At 45.2% G+C, this 20,635-nt stretch overlaps 1 protein-coding gene across 4 annotated transcripts in view; it reads right to left on the bottom strand.

Annotated features, from left to right (window-relative positions):
* SHROOM4 (shroom family member 4) overlaps positions 1–16,509 on the bottom strand; it is a 598,984-nt gene extending 582,475 nt beyond the window's left edge. For all 4 annotated transcript variants that reach the window (XM_073639594.1, XM_073639596.1, XM_073639598.1 and 1 more), the window contains exon 1: positions 16,166–16,509. In XM_073639594.1, the coding sequence (XP_073495695.1) occupies positions 16,166–16,297 (132 nt within the window). In that variant the 5' untranslated portion in view covers positions 16,298–16,509. The remainder of the gene's footprint in view (positions 1–16,165) is intronic.
* Between the last annotated feature and the right edge of the window lie 4,126 nt (positions 16,510–20,635).

Here is a 20,635-nt window from a genome sequence, read left to right as displayed (position 1 = left end):
AACAACTGGCACATCAGGAGATGAGTAAGTTGCTAATGCAACAGATCGAACAACAGCAGCAACAAGACCAATACCGAATACAGCTGCAACAGTTTGAGTTGCTCACAGAGGCGATTTGTGGGAGGCTGGCAGCCCCCCCTCCCCCAAGTCCAGGTGATGACGACACATACGTCCGTAAGTGGTACGATGAGCGATGCAAAAAATTACTCTGGGAGATTATGTGAAAGCCTTTTTGACTGTGTTTGAAAGGGTAGCAGAGCGGGAGAAGCTGCTGGAGTGGGCGGAGGTGTTAGCCCCCTATTTGACTGGCGAGCCCCAGCAGGCTTATTACAACAGCTGGCAAAAACTATGGAATCACCGGGCTCGGAGGATGTTCATTCAGTTGTTTAATGTTGTTGAAAAAAAGCAGATCACAGACATGGCACAAAACTAAAGTCATTTCAAATGGCAACTTTAGGGATTTAAGAAACACTAAAAGAAATCAAGATTAAAAATGTGGTACTCAGTAAGGGTAATTTTTTTCAGACCAAGCAGAGGGAAAAAATTATGGAATCACTCAATTCTGAGGAAAATATTATGGTATCGCCCTGTAAATTTTCATTTCCAAAACTAACACCTGCGTCAAATTAGATCTGCTCGTTAGTCTGCATTTAAAAAGGAGTAATCACACCTTGGAGTGATGTTGCATCAAGTGGACTGACATGAATCAAGGCTCCAACACGAGAGATGCCAATTGAAACAAAGGAGAGGATTATCAAAGAAGGTAAATCATCATGCAATGTTGCAAAAGATGTTGGTTGTTCACAGTCAGCTGTGTCTAAAATCTGGACCAAATACAAACAACATGGGAAGGTTGTTAACGGCAAACATACTGGTAGACCAAGGAAGACATCAAAGCGTCAAGACCGGAAACTTAAAGCAATATGTCTCCATAATAGGAAATGCACAACAAAACAAATGAGGAACGAATGGGAGGAAACTGGAGTCAATGTCTGTGACCGAACTGTAAGAAACCGCCTAAAGGAAATGGGATTTACATACAGAAAAGCTAAACATAAGCCATCATTAACACCTAAACAGAAAAAAACAAGGTTACAATGGGCTGAGGAAAAGCAATCGTGGACTGTGGATGACTGGATGAAAGTCATATTCAGTGATGAATCGCCAATCTGCATTGGGCAAGATGATGATGCTGAAACTTTTGTTTGGTGCCGTTCCAATGAGATTTATAAAAATGACTGCATGAAGAGAACATGCAAATTTCCACAGTCATTGATGATATGGGGCTGCATGTCAGGTAAAGGCACTGGGGAGATGGCTGTCATTACATCTTCAATAAATGCCCAAGTTTACATTGATATTTTGGACAGTTTTCTTATCCCATCAATTGAAAGGATGTTTGGAGATGATGACATCATTTTTCAAGATGATAATGCATCCTGCCATAGAGCAAAAACAGTGAAAACATTCCTTGAAAGAAGACACATAAGGTCAATGTTATGGCCTGAAAATAGTCCGGATCTCAATCCAATTGAAAATCTTTGTTGGAAGTTGAAGAAAATGGTCCATGACAAGGCTCCAACCTGCAAAGCTGATCTGGCAACAGCAATCAGGGAAAGTTGGAGCCAGATTGATGAAGAGTACTGTTTGTCACTCATTAAGTCCATGTCTCAGAGACTGCAAGCTGTTATTAAAGCCAGAGGTGGTGCAACAAAATACTAGTGATGTATTGGAGTGTTCTTTTGCGTGTTTGTTTTTCATGATTCCATAATTTTTTCCCTTTGCTTGGTCTGAAAAAATGTACCCTTACTGAGTACCACATTTTTAATCTTGATTTATTTTAGTGTTTCTTAAAGCCTTAAAGTTGCCATTTGAAATGACTTTAGTTTTGTGCCATGTCTGTGATCTGCTTTTTTTCAACAACATTAAACAACTGAATGAACATCCTCCAAGCCCGGTGATTCCATAATTTTTGCCAGGGGTTGTATGACCTGGCCCTGCAGGATGCCCAGGAATAGGGATGAGTGAATGTTTCAATATTTGGTTCAGATTACGATCTGCAATATACGCATATACAACACCTTCAAATGGGCCAAAAAGCTGCAGAAACACATCAAAATAGGGGTAGACACCAGTAAAGTGCCATCAATTGACCCACAGTACAAGTACTATAATTATTATTATTATTGCAGCGACATTTATTCAATGGCGCTTTACATGTGAAAAGGGGTCACCGACTGGTACAAGACGAGAGAGGACACAGCCCGCGAGGGCGCACAAACAATCTACAAGTAGGTCAGGGTACAGCTAGTCGTGCAGCGGTATGCTTGAGCGAGGGTTATCGCAGATTGTACGTGTCAGACAGTGACAGACAGTCGCCCTGCAGTTGGTTGCAGGAGATCTCTGCGTTTGGCATTACAGACATCTTTTTAGATGACAGCCTGTCTTTAGGACCCAGCGGCTACCTCCCTCTAGCTAATTAGCTCTCTGGCATGGGTGTATAAATACCTGGTGTGTCTGAAAAGGAGGTGCCGGCTATATTCATTTCTACTTGTGAAGGCTTAGCAAGAGCAGTACTTCATCCTCTCTGGAGCTTGAGGCCGAGTTTATATTTGTCTGGAGTCGTCTAAAGCTAAGCAATCTCACCTGTTTGTCTACCCTTGTTGTCTATAGAGTTTAGTGGAGATCGACTAGTGCTCATCTCCTCCCATCCCTAGCCTTAGCCATAGGCCAAGGAAAGACAGGACAAAGCATGCATGCGGCGATTGCTGAAGAGGCAATATAGGGACGGCAGTTGAGCCAGGGTGACATTAGACCAGACTAGGAGGTCTCCCTCCTTTCCCTAGAGTCTGGGCTCCCTTTCCCTCTTCCCTCTGTGTTGCACTAAGTCTTTCCCACACCTGGCGTGACAGTACGCCTGTCAGAAGAAGTGGGTCTTCAGCTTCCTTTTTAAGGTTTACACGGTAGGCGACAGTCTGATGTGTTGGCCTACTGCGTTACACAGTAGGTGAGATGCACAGGACAAATCTGCTGCGAGCCTAAATCATGTTACATTTCCAGGAGCTCACAACTGAGCAGATTAACCTCTGCACCGATTAATATGAAGGCAAAAGGCTTCTAATGACTGCAGGAGTGGGAGTAATCAGCCACTGAAGTCTTCTGGCTCCTCTCTGTCATGGTAAACCCGTGACACCCTACAAGCTTCAACACAATGTTCACAAGGTAGACAGCAGCGGTAGTCGGTCTCCTAGACAACTACCTAACTCCTTTATGATGAAAGAGGCCACCATCTCCTTAGCTTGCTGCTAGTAGTTTTCTGTGGTAAACAGCCTGGAATATTTCCAGTGAATTATGGCACAACATCATGGTATTAGTAGTGCACCCAGTACCAGAAGCAAAGCCATCCACAATTTCCTTCTCAGGAATTTTATTTGGTAGACTAAATGGCTGCCCAAACATTAGTTTCTCACAAAAGAGCTGAAGACACTAAGTGGCAGTAGGTGCAAGTTTCTCTAGCATGTTAGATATCACAGCCGGGAGAACAAAGAGAGCAGCACGGTGGCTCAGTGGTTAGCACTGCAGCCTTGCAGCGCTGGAGTCCTGGGTTCATATCCCACAAAGGACAACATCTGCCAGTAGTTTGTATGTTCTCCCCGTGTTTGCGGGGGTTTCCCCCAAGTTCTCCAGTTTCCTCCTCAGTAAAAAAGCAGCCATACAGGAGTGTTCACAGTTCAAAAAATGAGGGCCTGACACCACCATTTCCGTGGCCAATAGATTGGAGATAGTGGAGTTCAACCTCTTAACATTGTCATGTGTAAAAAGAAACAATCTTTTACGTGACCACAATCATGGGACCGAGGCTGGCTGCTGAGCTGAGAGAGGGCAGAGTACGGTGAAACGGAGAAACTGGTGGACCGTAAGTAAGGTGTAGGTGGAAATGTTATGATGGATTGATGAAGTTGTGGTTTGCTCATTTTCTGAGATAGGTCAAAAACAGCAGGCATGTCCGCTTCCATTACAGCTGACAGGCTCTCACTCAGCCTGACTTGAGCGGGTAAAGAACCAGAGGTTCTGCGGTGGGAGAAGGAGAAGCGGATGCGGTTGATGGGGCAGCTGATGGTTATTGAGGTCTGCATTTTATTGAGATAAATTTCCAGAGTAACGCATGTTGATTGCGCATGTCAAGGTTGATGCGTGTAGTAGTCAAATTATTGCACTTTTTCCATCTACTGAGTTTTTTCTTGCAAAGTTGCATCATTCCATGTGTGCGCTGTTTGTCGCAATGTAACCTCCTCATCTTCCTCCACCTCCTCACGTGAGCTACTCAGAAGCATGCCTCTGGGTTCACATCAAGTGGGATCCACAAGCTCAACAGCATCCAATGTGTTATCCCATTCCTCGTCCTGACAGTCACCCTCCTCCTCTTCTTGCCCTGACAGCACAGTATAGTCCACGTGACCCTCACATCTCTTCAGGATCACCTCCCCCTACCCAGAGGTTAATGTCTGGGAACAATGGTCAGGAAGCTGCTTGGACTCAACTTTTTTTCCCCCCGTGTGGAGAACAATATTTGCCCCAAAGAATATTAAACTCCGATGCAGTCTGCTTTGTATACCAATTTTGAGTTTATCATGTCTGTGTACCCTTGTGTGGAGAACAATATCTGCACCAAAGAATTAAAAGATGAAATATAGCCTGTTTTATATTCCACGGTAGAAAGAAAACCAATTTCTATTTTATCATGTGTAACCATGTGAGCACAAGATCTACACCAAAGAGTAAATTTCAATAGAGTATAACTATTATAATGGGGACCAACACCTCTTCCACTACAGTCAACCCAATAGATGTAGGCCCAATCAGGATTATCCACATTTCCAAAAATTAGTGGTAGACACCACCAAAGTGGCATCAATTTCAGTACAGTAGAAATTGTAGAATTAGGAACAATACCTCATCCACTACAGGCAACCTAATAGATGGACAACCAATCAGGATTATCCACATTTCAAAAAATTATGGCCTAAAACTACCAAAGTGGCATCAATTTCACCAAAATAGAAGTAGTTTAATGGAGACCGAAACCTCTTCCACTACAGCCAAGCCAGCAGATGGAGAGACCCAATCAGGATTCTCCACATTTCCAAAAATTAGTGGCAGACATCAGCAAAGTGGCATCAATTTCACTGCAGTAGAAATAATGTAATTAGGACTGACACCTCTTCTAGAACAGCCAACCCAGGAGATGGAGACCTAACCAGGAGTGTTCACTTTTCCCTAAATTAGGGCTTAACACTACCGAAGTGGCATCAATTTCACTAGAGTATAAGTAGTATAATGGGGACTGACACCTCTTCCACTACGGCCAACGCAGCAGATGGAGATACAATCAGGAAGCTACGGATCCGGGTGGTGGAACCTCTGTGCTGCGTTGCAAGGAGGGAACAGAGGGGCGTGACTAAGTATCTATTCAGCCCGACCAAGGTCGCACGGCGGCTCAGTAGACTCCGTAAACCAGGGAGGGACCGAGCAGAGGGACCAGGTGCCACTCTGGGACCGACCTTATATGAGAGCAGGTGACTCCCACGGGTCAGAAGGCAGGAACTGACCAGTACAGCGGAAGAGCACGGCAGGCAGGCTGACGGGTGGTCCAGGTATATAGGCAGGCTGATTCGGCTGATAGCCAGACAGGTGCTCCGGGTAGGCAAGCTGGCGGGCATGGCAGGTAACAGGCAGGTGCTTCCAGGTAAGCAGGCGGGCAGAGCCCATAGACAGACTGGCGAACTGGACTGTAGGCAGACTGTCGGGCTGGAAAGTAGGCAGACTGGCAGATTGGACTGAAGAACAGACTGGCGGACAGGACTGACTTGCAGAGGACCTGAGGGCTGAAGCAAAGTAAGTATAACAGAGCAACAACCTTGCACGGGCACCTCCATATTGGAGGAGGTGCTTTTTATAGAGAAAGTCCTCCGGCCATTGGTCGGGGACTTTTTAGGATGGCGCGCGCGGCCCCTTTAAGAGGGAGGGAGCGCGCGCCCTAAGCACAGTGCCAGGGAAGCTGCGTGCACCAGCAACAGAAGCAGGGAGGCCAGAAGACGCCAGAGCAGGACCGCGGCGGTAGGGGGGGCGGCGTCTCTGCCTAGCAGGGGGCAGAGATGCCGATGCTACAGTACCCCCCCTTTACGCCCCTCTTTTCTAGGCCAGCAAGAAATTATTTAAGAAGAGGGGCATGGATGTTCTCCCTGGGTTCCCAAGCCCTCTCCTCCGGGCCAAACCCCTTCCAATGCACCAGAAAAAAGGTTTTTCCTCTTACCCTTTTGGTGGCCAAAATGTTCTCTACCTCATAGACGTCCTCAGCGGAGACTGGAGCTGGAGTGGTACCTGGATCATCAGAAAAAGAATTAAGAACAACTGGTTTGAGGAGAGAAACATGGAAGGAGTTGGGAATCCATAAGGTGGCCGGGAGTTTTAGCTTGTAAGCCACAGGATTGATTTGCTTGAGAACCTCAAACGGGCCGATGAACCGCGGGCCCAACTTTTACGATTGTATTTTGAGCCGAACATTTTTGAAGGAGAGCCAGACCCTGTCTCCCTGACGGAATAGAGGCGGATCCAGACGTCTCTTATCGGAATGTTTCTTCATCCATTCAGAGGACTGAAGAAGTGTGAATCTAGTATTTTCCCAAATAGTTGAAAATTCGCTGACCAGAGACTCCATTGCAGGATTGTTCACAGAAGCGGAGACGGGAAATGGAATCCGGGGGTGTTGACCGTAGACAACAAAGAACGGGGATTTGGAATTAGACTCATTCTCATGGTTGTTATAGGAGAACTCGGCCCAGGGCAGGAGCTCAACCCAATCGTTATGGTGAGCATTGACGAAATGCCGGAGAAAGCTGGTAAGGACCTGGTTGATACGTTCCACTTGACCATTGGACTGGGGATGATAAGCAGAGGAGAAATCCAAGGTGACATCCAGCAGCTTACACGTAGCTCTCCAGAAGGGCGAAGTGAACTGAAACCCGCGATCAGACACAATGTGAGGGAGAAGGCCGTGGAGATGAAATATGTGATGGATGAAGTCCTTAGCCAGCACAGATGCGGGCGGGAAACCAGGCAGAGGGATGAAGTGGGCCATTTTAGAAAAACGGTCAGTGACCACCCATATGACAGTACAACCGGCAGAAACAGGGAGATCCGTAATAAAGTCCATAGCTATGTGTTGCCACGGGGGTAGAGGCAGGAGATGGCCAGCGGGAAGATGCTTGGGAACTTTGTTACTGTCACAGGAGGAACAAGCCGTGACGAAATCCGCAACATCCTTGCGTAGAGAGGGCTACCAGTAATGCCGGGCAATGAGCAGGAACGTCTTCCTCTGGCCTGCATGGCCCGCTAGTTTGGACGAATGACCCCAGAGAAGAACCTTCTTACGATCCGGAACAGCTACAAAAGTCTTACCGGGTGGAAGACGAGACAGGTCAAACGGGGCCACAGGCATTACTCTGGAGGGGTCGATGATATGCAGAAGCTCCTCCTCTTGGTCGGAGGACAGGAATGAGCGGGAGAGAGCCTTACAGCAGGTAGTGCCACTCCTCCAGTGCCAATTTGATGGCAAGCACGGGTCCCACAACATTACCCGTGCCCTCCTCACTTACTGGGAAGGACCGCCTAACCACAAACATGTGGACAGGTGAATGTGGCCAGGGACAGTACGGAGCCAGAGCACAGCTTTTTTTTTGCTGAGAGTTGTATTTAGCTCGGTGAAAGGACTGGCATAGAGGGAAACCGTATCTACTCCGGCTGTCATTTCTCCGTCACCAGGTTCCGCCCATTGTCACACACGACCATGCCTGGCTGTATGTTCAGCGATGAGAGCCACAGATCAGGCTGCTGTGTTACAGCTTTCAACAACTCTGCAGCGCTGGGCGGTTTGTCACCTAAGCGTTAAGCATGTTATCTTCAGCACAGCCTGTTGCCGCCTGGCCAAGGCAATGCTGCAGTGCTGTCAGCTTGTGACTGATGTGGTCATTTCGGAGATGGAGGAGGAGGTGAAGGAGCTGAACAATGTGATTACATTGAGCTTAAATTGGCAACGCTGTTTTTTATACTAAAGAAAGATCCTAATGTGTTTTTTTTTTTACGTTATTTTTTAAGACAAATGCATTCACTGGGAAATGTCATTTTAACATTTTACAATCTTATCTGGCAATGTGGTGTGTGACACATCATCAGACACAACCTGTTTCATTTATTATGGAGGGAAAGTCATAAAGCCTATTTTTATAGGGCCATCAGACAACCCTAACTATTCTTAAAAGGCCAGCAGTCGGCCCTCGCTATTGTTAGAGAGATATCAGCCGGCTATGCTTTGTTGTTCCCATTATTAACAAGTGGGTCTCCTATATTGTTATTGCGTATGCAGTGAGTCCAACGGCTGACCAATTTTGGGAAAAACCCCACTAAGAATTTAAAGACACATAGAGCAGGGCCACAGTAACGACAAATTCACATAAGAAAGCAGAGTGTCTCCCATAGTGTTGGCCTATGCAGTGAATGCAAGGGCTGCCAAAAATTGGGAGGCACTCCATAGCCCCTTGGAAGAGACGTGGAGGAGGGCCTCATAAAAAAATGTTCCCATTAGAAAGGAGCGGGTCTCCTATACTTGTAATGCCCATGCGCTAAGTGTATGGGCTGACAAACATTTACCACTGGGGGGTACACATGAACATACTGCATAAAAACATTTTTTTTACGGGCATCATAAACACCCTTTAAAAAAATTATGTGGGTGTTGCATCACGGACCACGGTCACCCTGGTGATATGGTGGTGGAGGATGAGGATGAGAATGAGGATAAGGAGGAGGACCAGAGCAAATACCCCAAATCAGGAAGCGTATACCCATGTGTGGGTGTGAAGAAGTGCATGGGAATACACCTCCCAAGAAAAGACACTGGATTTGAGTTTATGTTTCGCTGCTATCATTCGGTGGTGTTGAGAAGTCTGGCCCAATCCAGCCCTTGTTCATTTTTATAAGAGTCAGCCTGTCAGCATTTTCAGTTGACAGGCGGATGCGCTTATCAGTTATAATTCCACCAGCGGCACTAAAAACTCGCTCTGATAAAACGCTGGCGGCAGGGCAGGTCAGGATCTCCAAGGTGTAGAGAGCCAGTTCATTCCACGTGTCCTTCTTGGATACCCAATAATTAAAAGGCACAGAGGAATAATGGAGGACGTTGGTACGGTCGGCAAGTTACTCTCAGCATCTTCCCAAACTTTGCACTCCTTGTGAGAGTACCTCGCAGCTCAGGGCCTGTGCGATGGGAGGTGCTGAGAAAACTCTCCCAGAACTTTGACAGTGTTCTCCTGCATCTGCTGGATTGTATCTGTGTCTCTCTCACCTGTACTCCTTGGTTGTCCAACGAACTGTGACCTCTGCTGCCAGCGTTTTCAGGTGGGAATTTTTTTAATAGTTCCGCAACAAGGGCCTTCTGGTACAGTCTCATTTTTGCACACCTCTCAGCCTCCGGAATAAGAGATATAAAGTTCTCCTTGTAGCTTGGGTCTAGAAGTGTCACCAACCAGTAATGAGTGTTCCCCAAAATTTTGAGAACGTGAGGGTCATGGGAAAGGCAGCGTAACAAACTCAGCCATGCGTGGCAGACTGCTAACAGGCAAGGCTTCCGTGTCCTCACCAAGAGGATGACTGAGTGAACCAGACAGAAAAAAATACCCAATAAAATTTAGCTTTTAATAATCATTAAAAGTGTACTTTATACATAAAAACATCATATGGGGGAGGGATAGTAGGGGTAACAGAATATACAGTCAGGCTTATCCTATATTGCCCTTAAGGGATGGAATACCCTACCTGATAGCGGAGTGTTTGCACCCTAACGATTCGGATTGGTGTTCGCGCTCAACGGAGGCTGTCGCTAACCTATCCCTATATCTTCCTAGACAAACATACAGATAACATCATGTGTATTGACCAATGTCAGACACAATCATGTCATAATTGACATGCTGAACATCACACAACAATTATAAATCCCCACCAACTGTGAGGAGCTGCAGGGTGGTCACAGGGGGGTGAAAGGGTGGTGACAGCCAGGTCACAGGCCAGTCACCACCCGATCACCTCTCGGTCAGGCACTCTGATTGGTGAAATCAATGTCATCGTCGATCGCTCCAATCAGAGCCGGTTGGGGCCTGTGCACGCATCACTGGGAGTCATGGAGCGGTGACAGGCAGGTCACAAGCCGGTCACCGCCCCGTGACTGCCCAGCCACCTCGCGGTCGCGCTCTGGTGCGATCAATGAAATTGGTGATCCCACCAATCAGACAGGGTCGGGGGGGAGAGAGCTGGCATTGCTAGGCAACAGCCTAGGAACGGTGCTCTTAGGAGCACCGATCCTAGGCTGTATATCACTGTTTCAGGCAATCTGATTGGCTTTTCAATTTTGAACAGTCAATCACAGCGATAGTGGTTGCAGGGGGGCGACGATATTCCCCACGATGACAACGCCATCTACCTTAAGGTAAGATGGCGCCAGAAATGTAATGCGATTACCGCGACCGAAGTCGCGGTGCCGCATTAAAGATCGCGCGTACTAACACGTATTTGTTCCAATAGGCCAGGGCGCAGATACGTATAAGCACGTATAATGTCAGAAAGGGGATAAGGAAGAAAAAGCCTGGAGGGAGGCATTTGACCATTTGGAAAAATCAGACCCCGTCTTAGTCATGTCAGTAAGGGGTTTCACAATTACAGAGTAATTTTTGATCAATTTCCGGTAAAAATTAGTAAAGCCCAGAAAACGTTGTAGAGCCTTCAGGTTCTCGGAACGGTCCCAATCAAGGACTGCACGGATTTTCTCCGGATTCATCTGAAACCCTAAGGTGACAACAAGTACCCCAAAAATTGCACCTCCTGAACAGCGAAAACACATTTTTCCAGTTTGGCATAAAGTTTGTTATCCCTTAATATCTGGAGCACCTGCTTAACATGCCCCCGATGTGTCTCAAAATCAGGGGAGTAAATCAAAATATTGTTGTTCAGATAGACCACCACAAACCTCCCCACTAAATGATGGAAAATATAATTTATGAAATGCTGGAATACCGCAGGTGCATTGGTCAAACCAAAAGGCATAACCAGACTCTCAAAATGTCCTTCCGGGCTATTGAACGCTGTTTTCCATGATTCTAACTAGATTGTAGGCTCCTCTTAAATCCAACTTGGAGAATACCTTAGCTCCTATAACTTGGCTGAATAAATCTGGAATCAGAGGAAGAGGGTATGGATCACGGATGGTAATTTGATTTAATTCCCGGAAATCTAAACAGGGACGTAGACCACCATCTGTTTTCTTCACAAAGAAGAACCCTACCGCCACGGGCGAAGATGAGGGTCTGATATGTCCCTTCTCCAGACTTTCCGCAATGAAATCCTTCATGGCTTGTCTCTCAGGGTCAGAAAGATTATACAGTCTGGACTTCGATAATTTAGCTTCGGGGGCCAGGTTAATAGGATAGTCATAAGCACGATGAGAAGGCAAATCCTGACACCCCCTCTCAGATAAAACGTCCTCAAAAACAGACTGAAAAGCAGGTAATATTTCCGTAGAGACAGTAGCAAGGGAAATATCTAAACAGTTCTCATGGCAGTAATCTCCCCATTCAATAATCTTCCCGGTTTGCCAATCCACCAACGGATTATATTTAACAAACCAAAGAATTCCCAAAACAATAGGTGTGGGAAGATTGTCAAGGATATAGCAAGGGATTATTTCGCAATGAACTGACCTCACCCTCAGTTTTACATTAGAATCATAGAATGGTAGAGTTGGAAGGGACCTCCTGGGTCATCTGGTCCAACCCCCTGCTCAAAGCAGGATTCACTAGATCATCTCAGACAGATGTCTGTCCAGCCTCTGTTTGAAGACGTCCATTGAAGGGGAACTCACCACCTCTCGTGGCAGCCTGTTCCACTCATTGATCACCCTAACTGTCAAAAAGTTTTTTCTAATATGTAATCTATGTCTCCTCCCATTTAGTTTCATCCCATTGCTTCTAGTCTTTCCTTGTGCAAATGAGAATAAAGATGATCCTTCTACAATGTGACAGCCCTTGACATATTTGTAGACAGCTATTAAGTCTCCTCTCAGTCTTCTTTTTTGCAAGCTAAACATTCCCAAATCCTGCAACCGTTCCTCATAGGACATGGTTTGCAGACCAGTCACCATTCTGGTCACTCTTCTCTGAACTTGCTCCAGTTTGTCTATGTCTTTTTTAAAATGTGGTGCCCAAAACTGTACACAGTATTCCAGATGAGGTCTGACCAAAGAGGAGTAAAGACCGATAATGACTTCACGTGATCTAGACTGTATGCTTCTGTTAATACATCCCAGAATTGTATTTGCCTTTTTTGCTGCTGCATCACACTGTTGACTCATGTTCAGTCTATGATCTATTAGTATACCTAAGTCTTTTTCACATGTACTGTTGCTTAGCTCTATTCCTCCCATTCTGTATATGCTTTTTTCATTTTTATTGCCCAGATGTAGTACTTTGCATTTTTCCCTGTTAAAAACCATTCTGTTGGTTGCTGCCCACTGCTCCAGTTTATTTAGGTCTTTTTGAATCCTCTCTCTCTCTTCTCTAGTATTAGCTATCCCTCCTATCTTTGTGTCATCAGCAAATTTAATCAGTTTACCCTCAATTCCTTCATCTAAATCATTGATAAAGATGTTGAACAATACAGGTCCCAGGACGGAGCCCTGTGGTACCCCACTTGAGACATTCATCCAGCTGAATCCAGCATTTACTCAGATTATGTACAATCTGAGTAAATGCTTTCTGTGCATGTGGCGCTGAGTCGATGGCGAAGATGGAAATAGGTTTAGCTAAAATACAGCAAGCAAGACCATGAGTTTTCACAAACTCAGCATCAACCATGCTGACTCCGGTTCCACTGTCAAACACAGGATTTTTCTCAGTTTTGCTCTCTAGCAGCACCTCTGTTGTCAGGACAAACTGGGAACTGCAGGTTGGCAACAAATGCACCCCTTGTTTATCCAACTCCAGACAACCAAGAGTTAATTGAGTATTCTTTTGTTTATGAACTGAAGGACAGGTCCCAACAAAATGTCCCTTTTCCCCACAAAAAAACCCAAACATACGCCTTTTTTTCTTGCAAATCTCTGGGGGAACATATGATGCAGAGACACCCCCCAACTGCATGGTTTCCTTCACCTCCCCCAGGACTTGTTCACCCCCAGACCGCTCCCCTGGCAGAGGTACACAACCCCATTAAGAAAAGGTCCAGGAGAAGGTGTTCTCACCTTTCTATCCCGAAGGAGTCTATCAAGACGTATGGCCAATGACATGGCAGTCTCGAAGGACTGAGGGGTTTCATATACTGCCATGGCATCTTTCAACCTTTCAGTAAGACCCTCATAAAATTGACTTCTAAGGGCTGAGTCATTCCATTTGGAATCCGTTGCCCATATACAGAATTAAGAACTGTACATCTTCACTGACCGATTCTCCTGCTGAAGGCGATGTAGCCTAGACTCAGCCAAGGTGACTCGGTCAGGGTCATCATAGATGAGGGCCAAAGCACCGAAAAACCCCTCCACAGACTGGAGACAAACCGAGTCCTGCAGTAAAGAAAACATCCACGACTGAGGATCGCCCTGCAATAGAGAGATCACAATTCCAACCCATTGCTCCTCATTTCTGGAGGAGTAGGGACAAAGTTTAAAATACAGTTTGCAGGCTTTTGTGAATATAAAAGACTTGCGCCTACCTCCTGAAAACCTGTCCGGGAGGGCAATCTTGGGCACAAGCTGGATAGACCTACCTGCAGAGACCCCCACATTGGCGACCTGTAGCTGCTGACCATGCTGCTGAACCTCACAGCGGAGGTCATTCACCTCCAGAGACAGACTGTGCAGCCGCTCTGTGAGCTCTGCAACTGAACCCATACCAAGGAGAAAGAAAAAAAAAAACACACAAAAAAAAGTGACAGTTTTTTTTTTTTTTTTTGCTTTTCAAAATGTGCTCGGCCAGCGATAATGTTACGCAAGGTGTGGGAAAGACTAGTGCAACACAAAGGGAAGATGGAAAGGGAGCCCAGACACAAGGGAAAGGGGAAGTGGAGACCCCCTAGACTGATCTAGTATCATCCTGTCTCCACTAGCATCCCTATATTGGTTCTTCACCAATGGCAGCATGCGAATCTCGCCATGTCTTTCCCTGGTGTTAGGCCCTGTTAAGGAAGGGAGAGGGATGAGCGCTAATCGATCCCCAGTGACCACTAAAGACAACAAGGGGGAACAAACAAGAAAAGATAGGTTAGCATTAGTTGAATTCAGAGAGATGAACACCTGTCGTCATAGCACTAGACAGGAAGAAGTAATGCACTTGCTCCAAGCCTTCACAAGGGGTAATGTGACTATCGCCGGCACCTCCCTCTGGCAGACAGCAGGTATTTATACACCCAGGCCAGGGTGTTAATTAGCCAGAGGAAGGTAGCCGCTGGGTCCTAGAGAGACAATCTCTAAGAACGTGTCTGTAATGCCAAACGGAGAGATTTCCTGCAACCAACTGCAGTGTGACTGTCTGTAACTTCTGACACACCCGTGACACTATTTTGTATGATGTTTTGAACTTTTGACTTTCAGGCTCCACATCTCACCATCCATTATTGCGTCTAACTTGAGGCTGCCATCATTTTTTAGACCATCATCTTGGCTATCTCATACAGCCTCGCAGTACTGGGGCCATATGTTTAAATCCCACCAAGGACAACATCTGCAAGGAGTTTGTATGTTCTCCCAGTGTTTGTGTGCGTTTCCTCCGGTTACCTCCCACAATTTTAGGATTACTATTTCCTATAGGTGGCACTAGAGTTCTCGTCCTCTTCCTGAAGAGACAATTTGCATATTTCCCAGAGGAGCATTGCGGCTTAAAAGTCTCCTCACCTTGGCATGTCAGGCTTGACATGTCACTCTCCGCAAGTAGAAACGTTACCCCTTGGATCCCGAAGTTACAACAACAAGCATCATACAAACATTATATAAACCCCTCACTCCTCCAAAACAGAACAAAAGGTTTCCCAAGAGCATTGTTTTCTTGGCACTTACTAATATAACCTGATGTAACTTGAATGTAGTTATAAAGAAATATTACAGACAAAAGTTTTAAGAAAGTTGATATTATAGTTCTCTCACAAAATATGCCCCATTCATTGACATTGGGCCCAATTCATTATTGCATTTCTGCTTGTTTGTTGGATAGTTTCTGGGGTTTTTGTCTATTATTCATTTGCACCTAATTTCTCCATTAATTTGTGCCTTTTTATAGTTGCTTAATCTTTAGTACTTCAGATTCCTTGGTGCATATTTTGTGTCATTTAAGAAAATGTGTGTCTTTTTACTCTAAAAAGTAAAAAAAAAAAAACACAGGTCAAAGACCAAAAATGAGAATCATTATTTATTTTGAACATCATCTGTCATTTTGAATAACTTGGAGCAAAAATATTTAAATACAGTAAGATAAAAAAGAAAACTGAAAACGTAAAACAATGAATCGGACAATTGTTTTTTTTCTACTCAATGAAAAATTAGTCATGGACAATGGGATTTTAGGCTTGATTTATCCTAGTTTTCTTTTGCTGTTTTACTGGCGTAAAAACACCTTGAAATGTTGCAGAAATTCTCGATCAGCTCCGTCAACTTTTAGAAATGTGGGCAGAACCAAATGCACCATTCTAATTCATTTCTGACAGAGTAGCACGGCAGTTAAAAGATGAACATCACTTCAGAAATCAGGCACATTTTGCTGCAGCGCATTCTGTTTATATTCCAGAAAAAAATTCAAATAAACATTTTCCGATTGGCGCCTTCTTATTGGACAGAACAGAGTATCTGGCTGTTGAGTACAAAAGAAAGGCAGCTGTTTAAAACTATTTTTTTTTATAAAATGTCACTTCTAATACCAAAGTATTCAATGCTAAAAACCCATATAAAATTTAGTATCGATTGGACTTTTTAAAAATAATTTAGTATTTAGAGAAAAGAACTGGTTAAAGATCCGATGCACCGCACAACAAAGAGAAAGACATTTGTGATTTGATCTCTGCTTTTTTCGTTCCATACCTTTGATATGATCAGGGGACCTCCATGCTCCAGACCCCCTAGAAGGGTGAATCCCCAAGGTGCTCCTCCTTGTAACTGCACATGGACGTACTGCAAAGGTTGTAGAATCCCATCGACAATTTCAGGATCCATATAGATCTTGCTACCAATCAGTCCTAGTTACATTTATCCTGAAAAACTTAAACTCTCCCCTGAATCCAAGCTGTTGAGGATAATGACAAAGGTTCCTTGATAATCCAAACAATGCAGAGACAACATTCCACCACAAAAAGTATACACACAAGGAAATAAGGAACAGAGGGGGGTTGGGGCAGGACTTCACTGCCAGAGGCTACAGCTATGAAACAAGGGTGGAGTTTACAGGCGACTGAGACTGCAAACTGTGGAAAACATTAAAACCAGATTTATGTGAAATTTACCTAATGTTTTTCATCAGTTTTGCGTAGTTGACTCTTTTTCTTCTCTTAATCATCCTTTTGAAATAAATATGTTTTATCACAGTATTAGGGCAGCTGGGACCCACACATGCCTATCGGAGCTCACTTACTAAACTTTTTTTTTTTTTTTTTTTAAACACCAGAACAGTTATGTTTTATTATTACATGTGGTAAGAAGTTGCTTATCATTTGGAGTGCCCAACAGAAAATGACATTGGCACACTGCCCAACTTTTACAGAACAGAAAGAGACACAAACTACAGTTGTGCTCAAAAGTTTACATACCTCGGCAGAATTTTTCCTTTCTTGGCCTTATTTCAGAGAATATGAATCGGAACAAAAAAACTTTTTCTCCACTCATGGTTATTGGCTGGGTGAAGTCATTTATTGTCAAACTACTGTGTTTTCTCTTTTTAAATCTTAATGACAACCAAAAACATCCAAATGACCCTGATCAAAAGTTCACATATCCCAGTTCTTAATACCGTGTATTGCCCCCTCTAACATGACAGCTTGAAGTCTTTTGTGGTAGTTGTGGATGAGGTTCTTTATTTTCTCAGATGATAAAGCTGCCCATTCTTCTTGGCAAAAAGCCTCCAGTTCCTGTAAATTCCTGAGCTGTCTAGCATGAACTGCGCGCTTGAGATCTCCCCAGAGTGGCTCAATGATATTGCGGTCAGGAGACTGAGATGGCCACTCCAGAACCTTCACTTTGTTCTGCTGTAGCCAATGACAGGTCGACTTGCCCTTGCGTTTTGGATCGTTGTCATGTTGGCACGTCCAAGTACGTCCCATGCGCAGCTTCTGGGCTGATGAGTGCAAATTTGCCTCCAGTATTTGCTGATAACGTGCTGCATTCATCTTTCCTTCAACTTTTACCAAGTTTCTTGTGCCTTTGTGGCTCACACATCCCCAAAACATCAGCGATCCACCTCCGTACTTTACTGTAGGAATGGTGTTCCTTTCATCTTAGGCCTTGCTGACCTCTCTCCAAATGTAACGTTTATGGTTGTGGCTAAAAAGTAAAATTTTGGTTTCATCACTCCAAATTACATTGTTCCAGAAGTTTTGAGGCTTGTGTCTGTGCTGTTTGGCGTATTGTAGGCGAGATACTTTGTGGCATTTGCGCAGTAATGGCTTTCTTCTGGCGACTCGACCATGCAGCCTATTTTTCTTCAAGTGCCTCCTTATTCGGCATCAGCCACATCGCCAGTTTTCAGAAAGTCCTGAATTTCAACTGATGTTTGTGGGTTTTTCTTTGCATCCTGAACAATTTTCCTGGCAGTTGTGGCTGAAATTTTTGTTGGTCTACCTGACCGTGGTTTGGTTTTTACAGAGCCCCTGATTTTCCATTTGTTAATCACAGTTTGAACACTGCTGACTGGCTTTATCAATTCCTTGGATATTTTTTTTATATCCCTTTCCTGTGTTATACAGTTCAACTAGCAGTGTAGATCCGTTGACAATTCTTTTGCTTTCCCCAAGGCTCACAATCCATAAACATCAGTGGCTGGATGAAAGATGTAAAAGTCTGTCTGGATCCCAGAAACCCACTCAGCTTTTATGCACACACACTGATTGCAAGCAAACATGTCACAGGTGAGGATGTTACCTTTAGTAGCCATTCAAAACCATTTGTGTCAAATTCTGAGCATGTTATCAGGCCAAAATTGCCAGGGTATGTGAACTTTTGATCAGGGTCATTTGGATGGTTTTTGATTGTCATTAAGATTTAAAAAGAGAAAACACAGTATTTTGACAATAAATGGCTTCACCCAACGAATAACCATGAGTTGAGAAAAAGTTTTTTTGTTATCATTCATATTCTCTGAAACAAGGCCAAGAAAGGAAAAATTCTGCCGGGGTATGTAAACTTTTGAGCGCAACTGTATGTGGCAAACGTGTAGTATGCTGCAGGAAAATTTTACTTCTACTCTATCAACACCCATTTACCATTTCTTTCTTCCATGGCAAGAAGAGTTGTCAGAGGGGAAGTGGCAGTGAGGGATATGCAGGAGACGCCCGAAGCTGCAGGGTGTAGATCAGAGTTGGACTGGCCCACCAGAGAACCGGAGAATCCTCGGGTGGGCCCTGGCTTCTCCTTCAGGAGAGTTCATAGTGCAAACCTTGCAGCTACTATGGGGCTCTTGAGCGGGAGAAAAAGGTGAGCACTCAGAATCAAATCCTCTGGTGGGCCTAGTGTTCTTCAGTCTGACACTGTTGTAGACCCAAATCCAGCATCGTCTGCTGTATCCAGAACAGTGGGGACTAGATATGAGCAGATCAATTTACAGGTTTCTGGTCCAGCATCCAGGTAATTGGTATCGGGTGGCTAACAGGAGGCCGCAAATCTCTTACCTTCCAGCATCCCCAGTGCGGCTTTTGATTATCCGGGGCTGACGTGACATTATCTGTGCATCCTGCTCATCTCTAGTTGGGACCTGTGAATTATTGTTCCTTCATTCACAGTCGGAACTTTCTCATTTTTATGCAGCTTCACTGTAGGACATCTGGTTTCTGGTGTCTGTAAGGCTGTATTCACATGGAGCATAAACACTATGTTTGTATTTTCTGCAGAATCCGCACCAAACCACAAAATAACAATCTTCTCTGGTTATGGCATTTTTGCTGCATTTTTAGGCCTTTTCCTCCTTATGTGATGTGTTTTTGGTGCAGATGTGAAGCCATGTTTCTAATGTGTACAGAAAAGCTTTGATTCTGCACATACAGTTAGGTCCATATATATTTGGACAGAGACAACATTTTTCTAATTTTGGTTCTAGACATTACCACAATGAATTTTAAACAAAACAATTCAGATGCAGTTGAAGTTCAGACTTTCAGCTTTCATTTGAGGGTATCCACATTAAAATTGGATGAAGGGTTTAGGAGTTTCAGCTCCTTAACATGTGCCACCCTGTTTTTAAAGGGACTAAAAGTAATTGGACAGTTGACTCTAAGGCTATTTCATGGACCGGTGTGGGCAATCCCTTCATTATGTCATTCTCAATTAACCAGATAAAAGTCCTGGAGTTGATTTGAGGTGTAGTGCTTGCATTTGGAAGGTTTTGCTGTGAAGTAAATGACGCGCCCCTGGGCCTGTGTCGCGCTGCGCTGCGCATGCGGGAGCTTACCCGGAGCCGGATCTGTGGAGGGTTGTAGTCTCGTGGCGGTGACCCGGTCCGTGCCCAGGGAGTCAAACTAGACGGCAGTCCATTAGTAGTAAATGGTTGATGACTACGCCACCCGTTGAGTGCAGCCAGGGGGCTGCTGCTGCAGGGCAGACCGCTGAGGCCGATGGTGGGATTGTGCAGCGTGATAGTATAACCCCCAACGGGAGGGGTATGGCCTCAGGGCAGCCGACGTGGATGATGGGGGTAGCAGGAACCACTCAGAGACGGTACGGTGTAGTTCAGGGTCTTTACTGGTAACAACAAAAGACCCTCCCGGAGTACTTGCTAGCGGATGGGGCCTGGTCAGTCCTTGAGCAGATGGGATCTCCCCTGGCCAGGCGGAGTTGTAGGCCTCCCAAACTGACTGTACTCTTCTGGCTACCTTGCTAGGAGCTGATGTAAGTAGCCCACGTCCCTGAGTGTACCGTGTGGTGCTCACCCGTATGGCCGGTGACTCGGGGCCTTCTAATGGCTTCCGCTCCACGATGGCGGTGCTGGTCCCACGCGTGTGACCGTGCCTTCGGGCTTCTGGGCCAGAGGACCTGAAATCCCCTGCCTGACGGATTCTGCTGCTGGGCAGGAATTAGTCCCCACAGCCTCGGACTCCGGGTCCGGTAAAAAGTCTTCTTAGTCAGGGCGAACTCTGCAGCTGCCAGCCCCTGACTCCTTGTAACTGCTGTTTCTTCCTATGCTGTCTCTACTTCTTCTCTTCTTCTACTCACTCACCCTGCCTCAGCCCCAGGTTTATATAGGGGAAGTTCTTCCCCTCCCAAGACTGGGCAGGAGGTGTGGCATGCACAGGATCCCTGACTAAAGGACCTCCCACCTGCTCTCAGACATAACATTACGTTACTGTGGCA

Source organism: Phyllobates terribilis, unplaced genomic scaffold (genome assembly GCF_046119375.1).
Source record: "Phyllobates terribilis strain yellow unplaced genomic scaffold, ASM4611937v1 Scaffold_7__3_contigs__length_470593459, whole genome shotgun sequence".
Taxonomy (NCBI): domain Eukaryota; kingdom Metazoa; phylum Chordata; class Amphibia; order Anura; family Dendrobatidae; genus Phyllobates; species Phyllobates terribilis.
The sequence above is the reverse complement of the archived record's forward strand: the minus strand, read 5'-3'. Positions and strand labels throughout refer to the sequence as shown.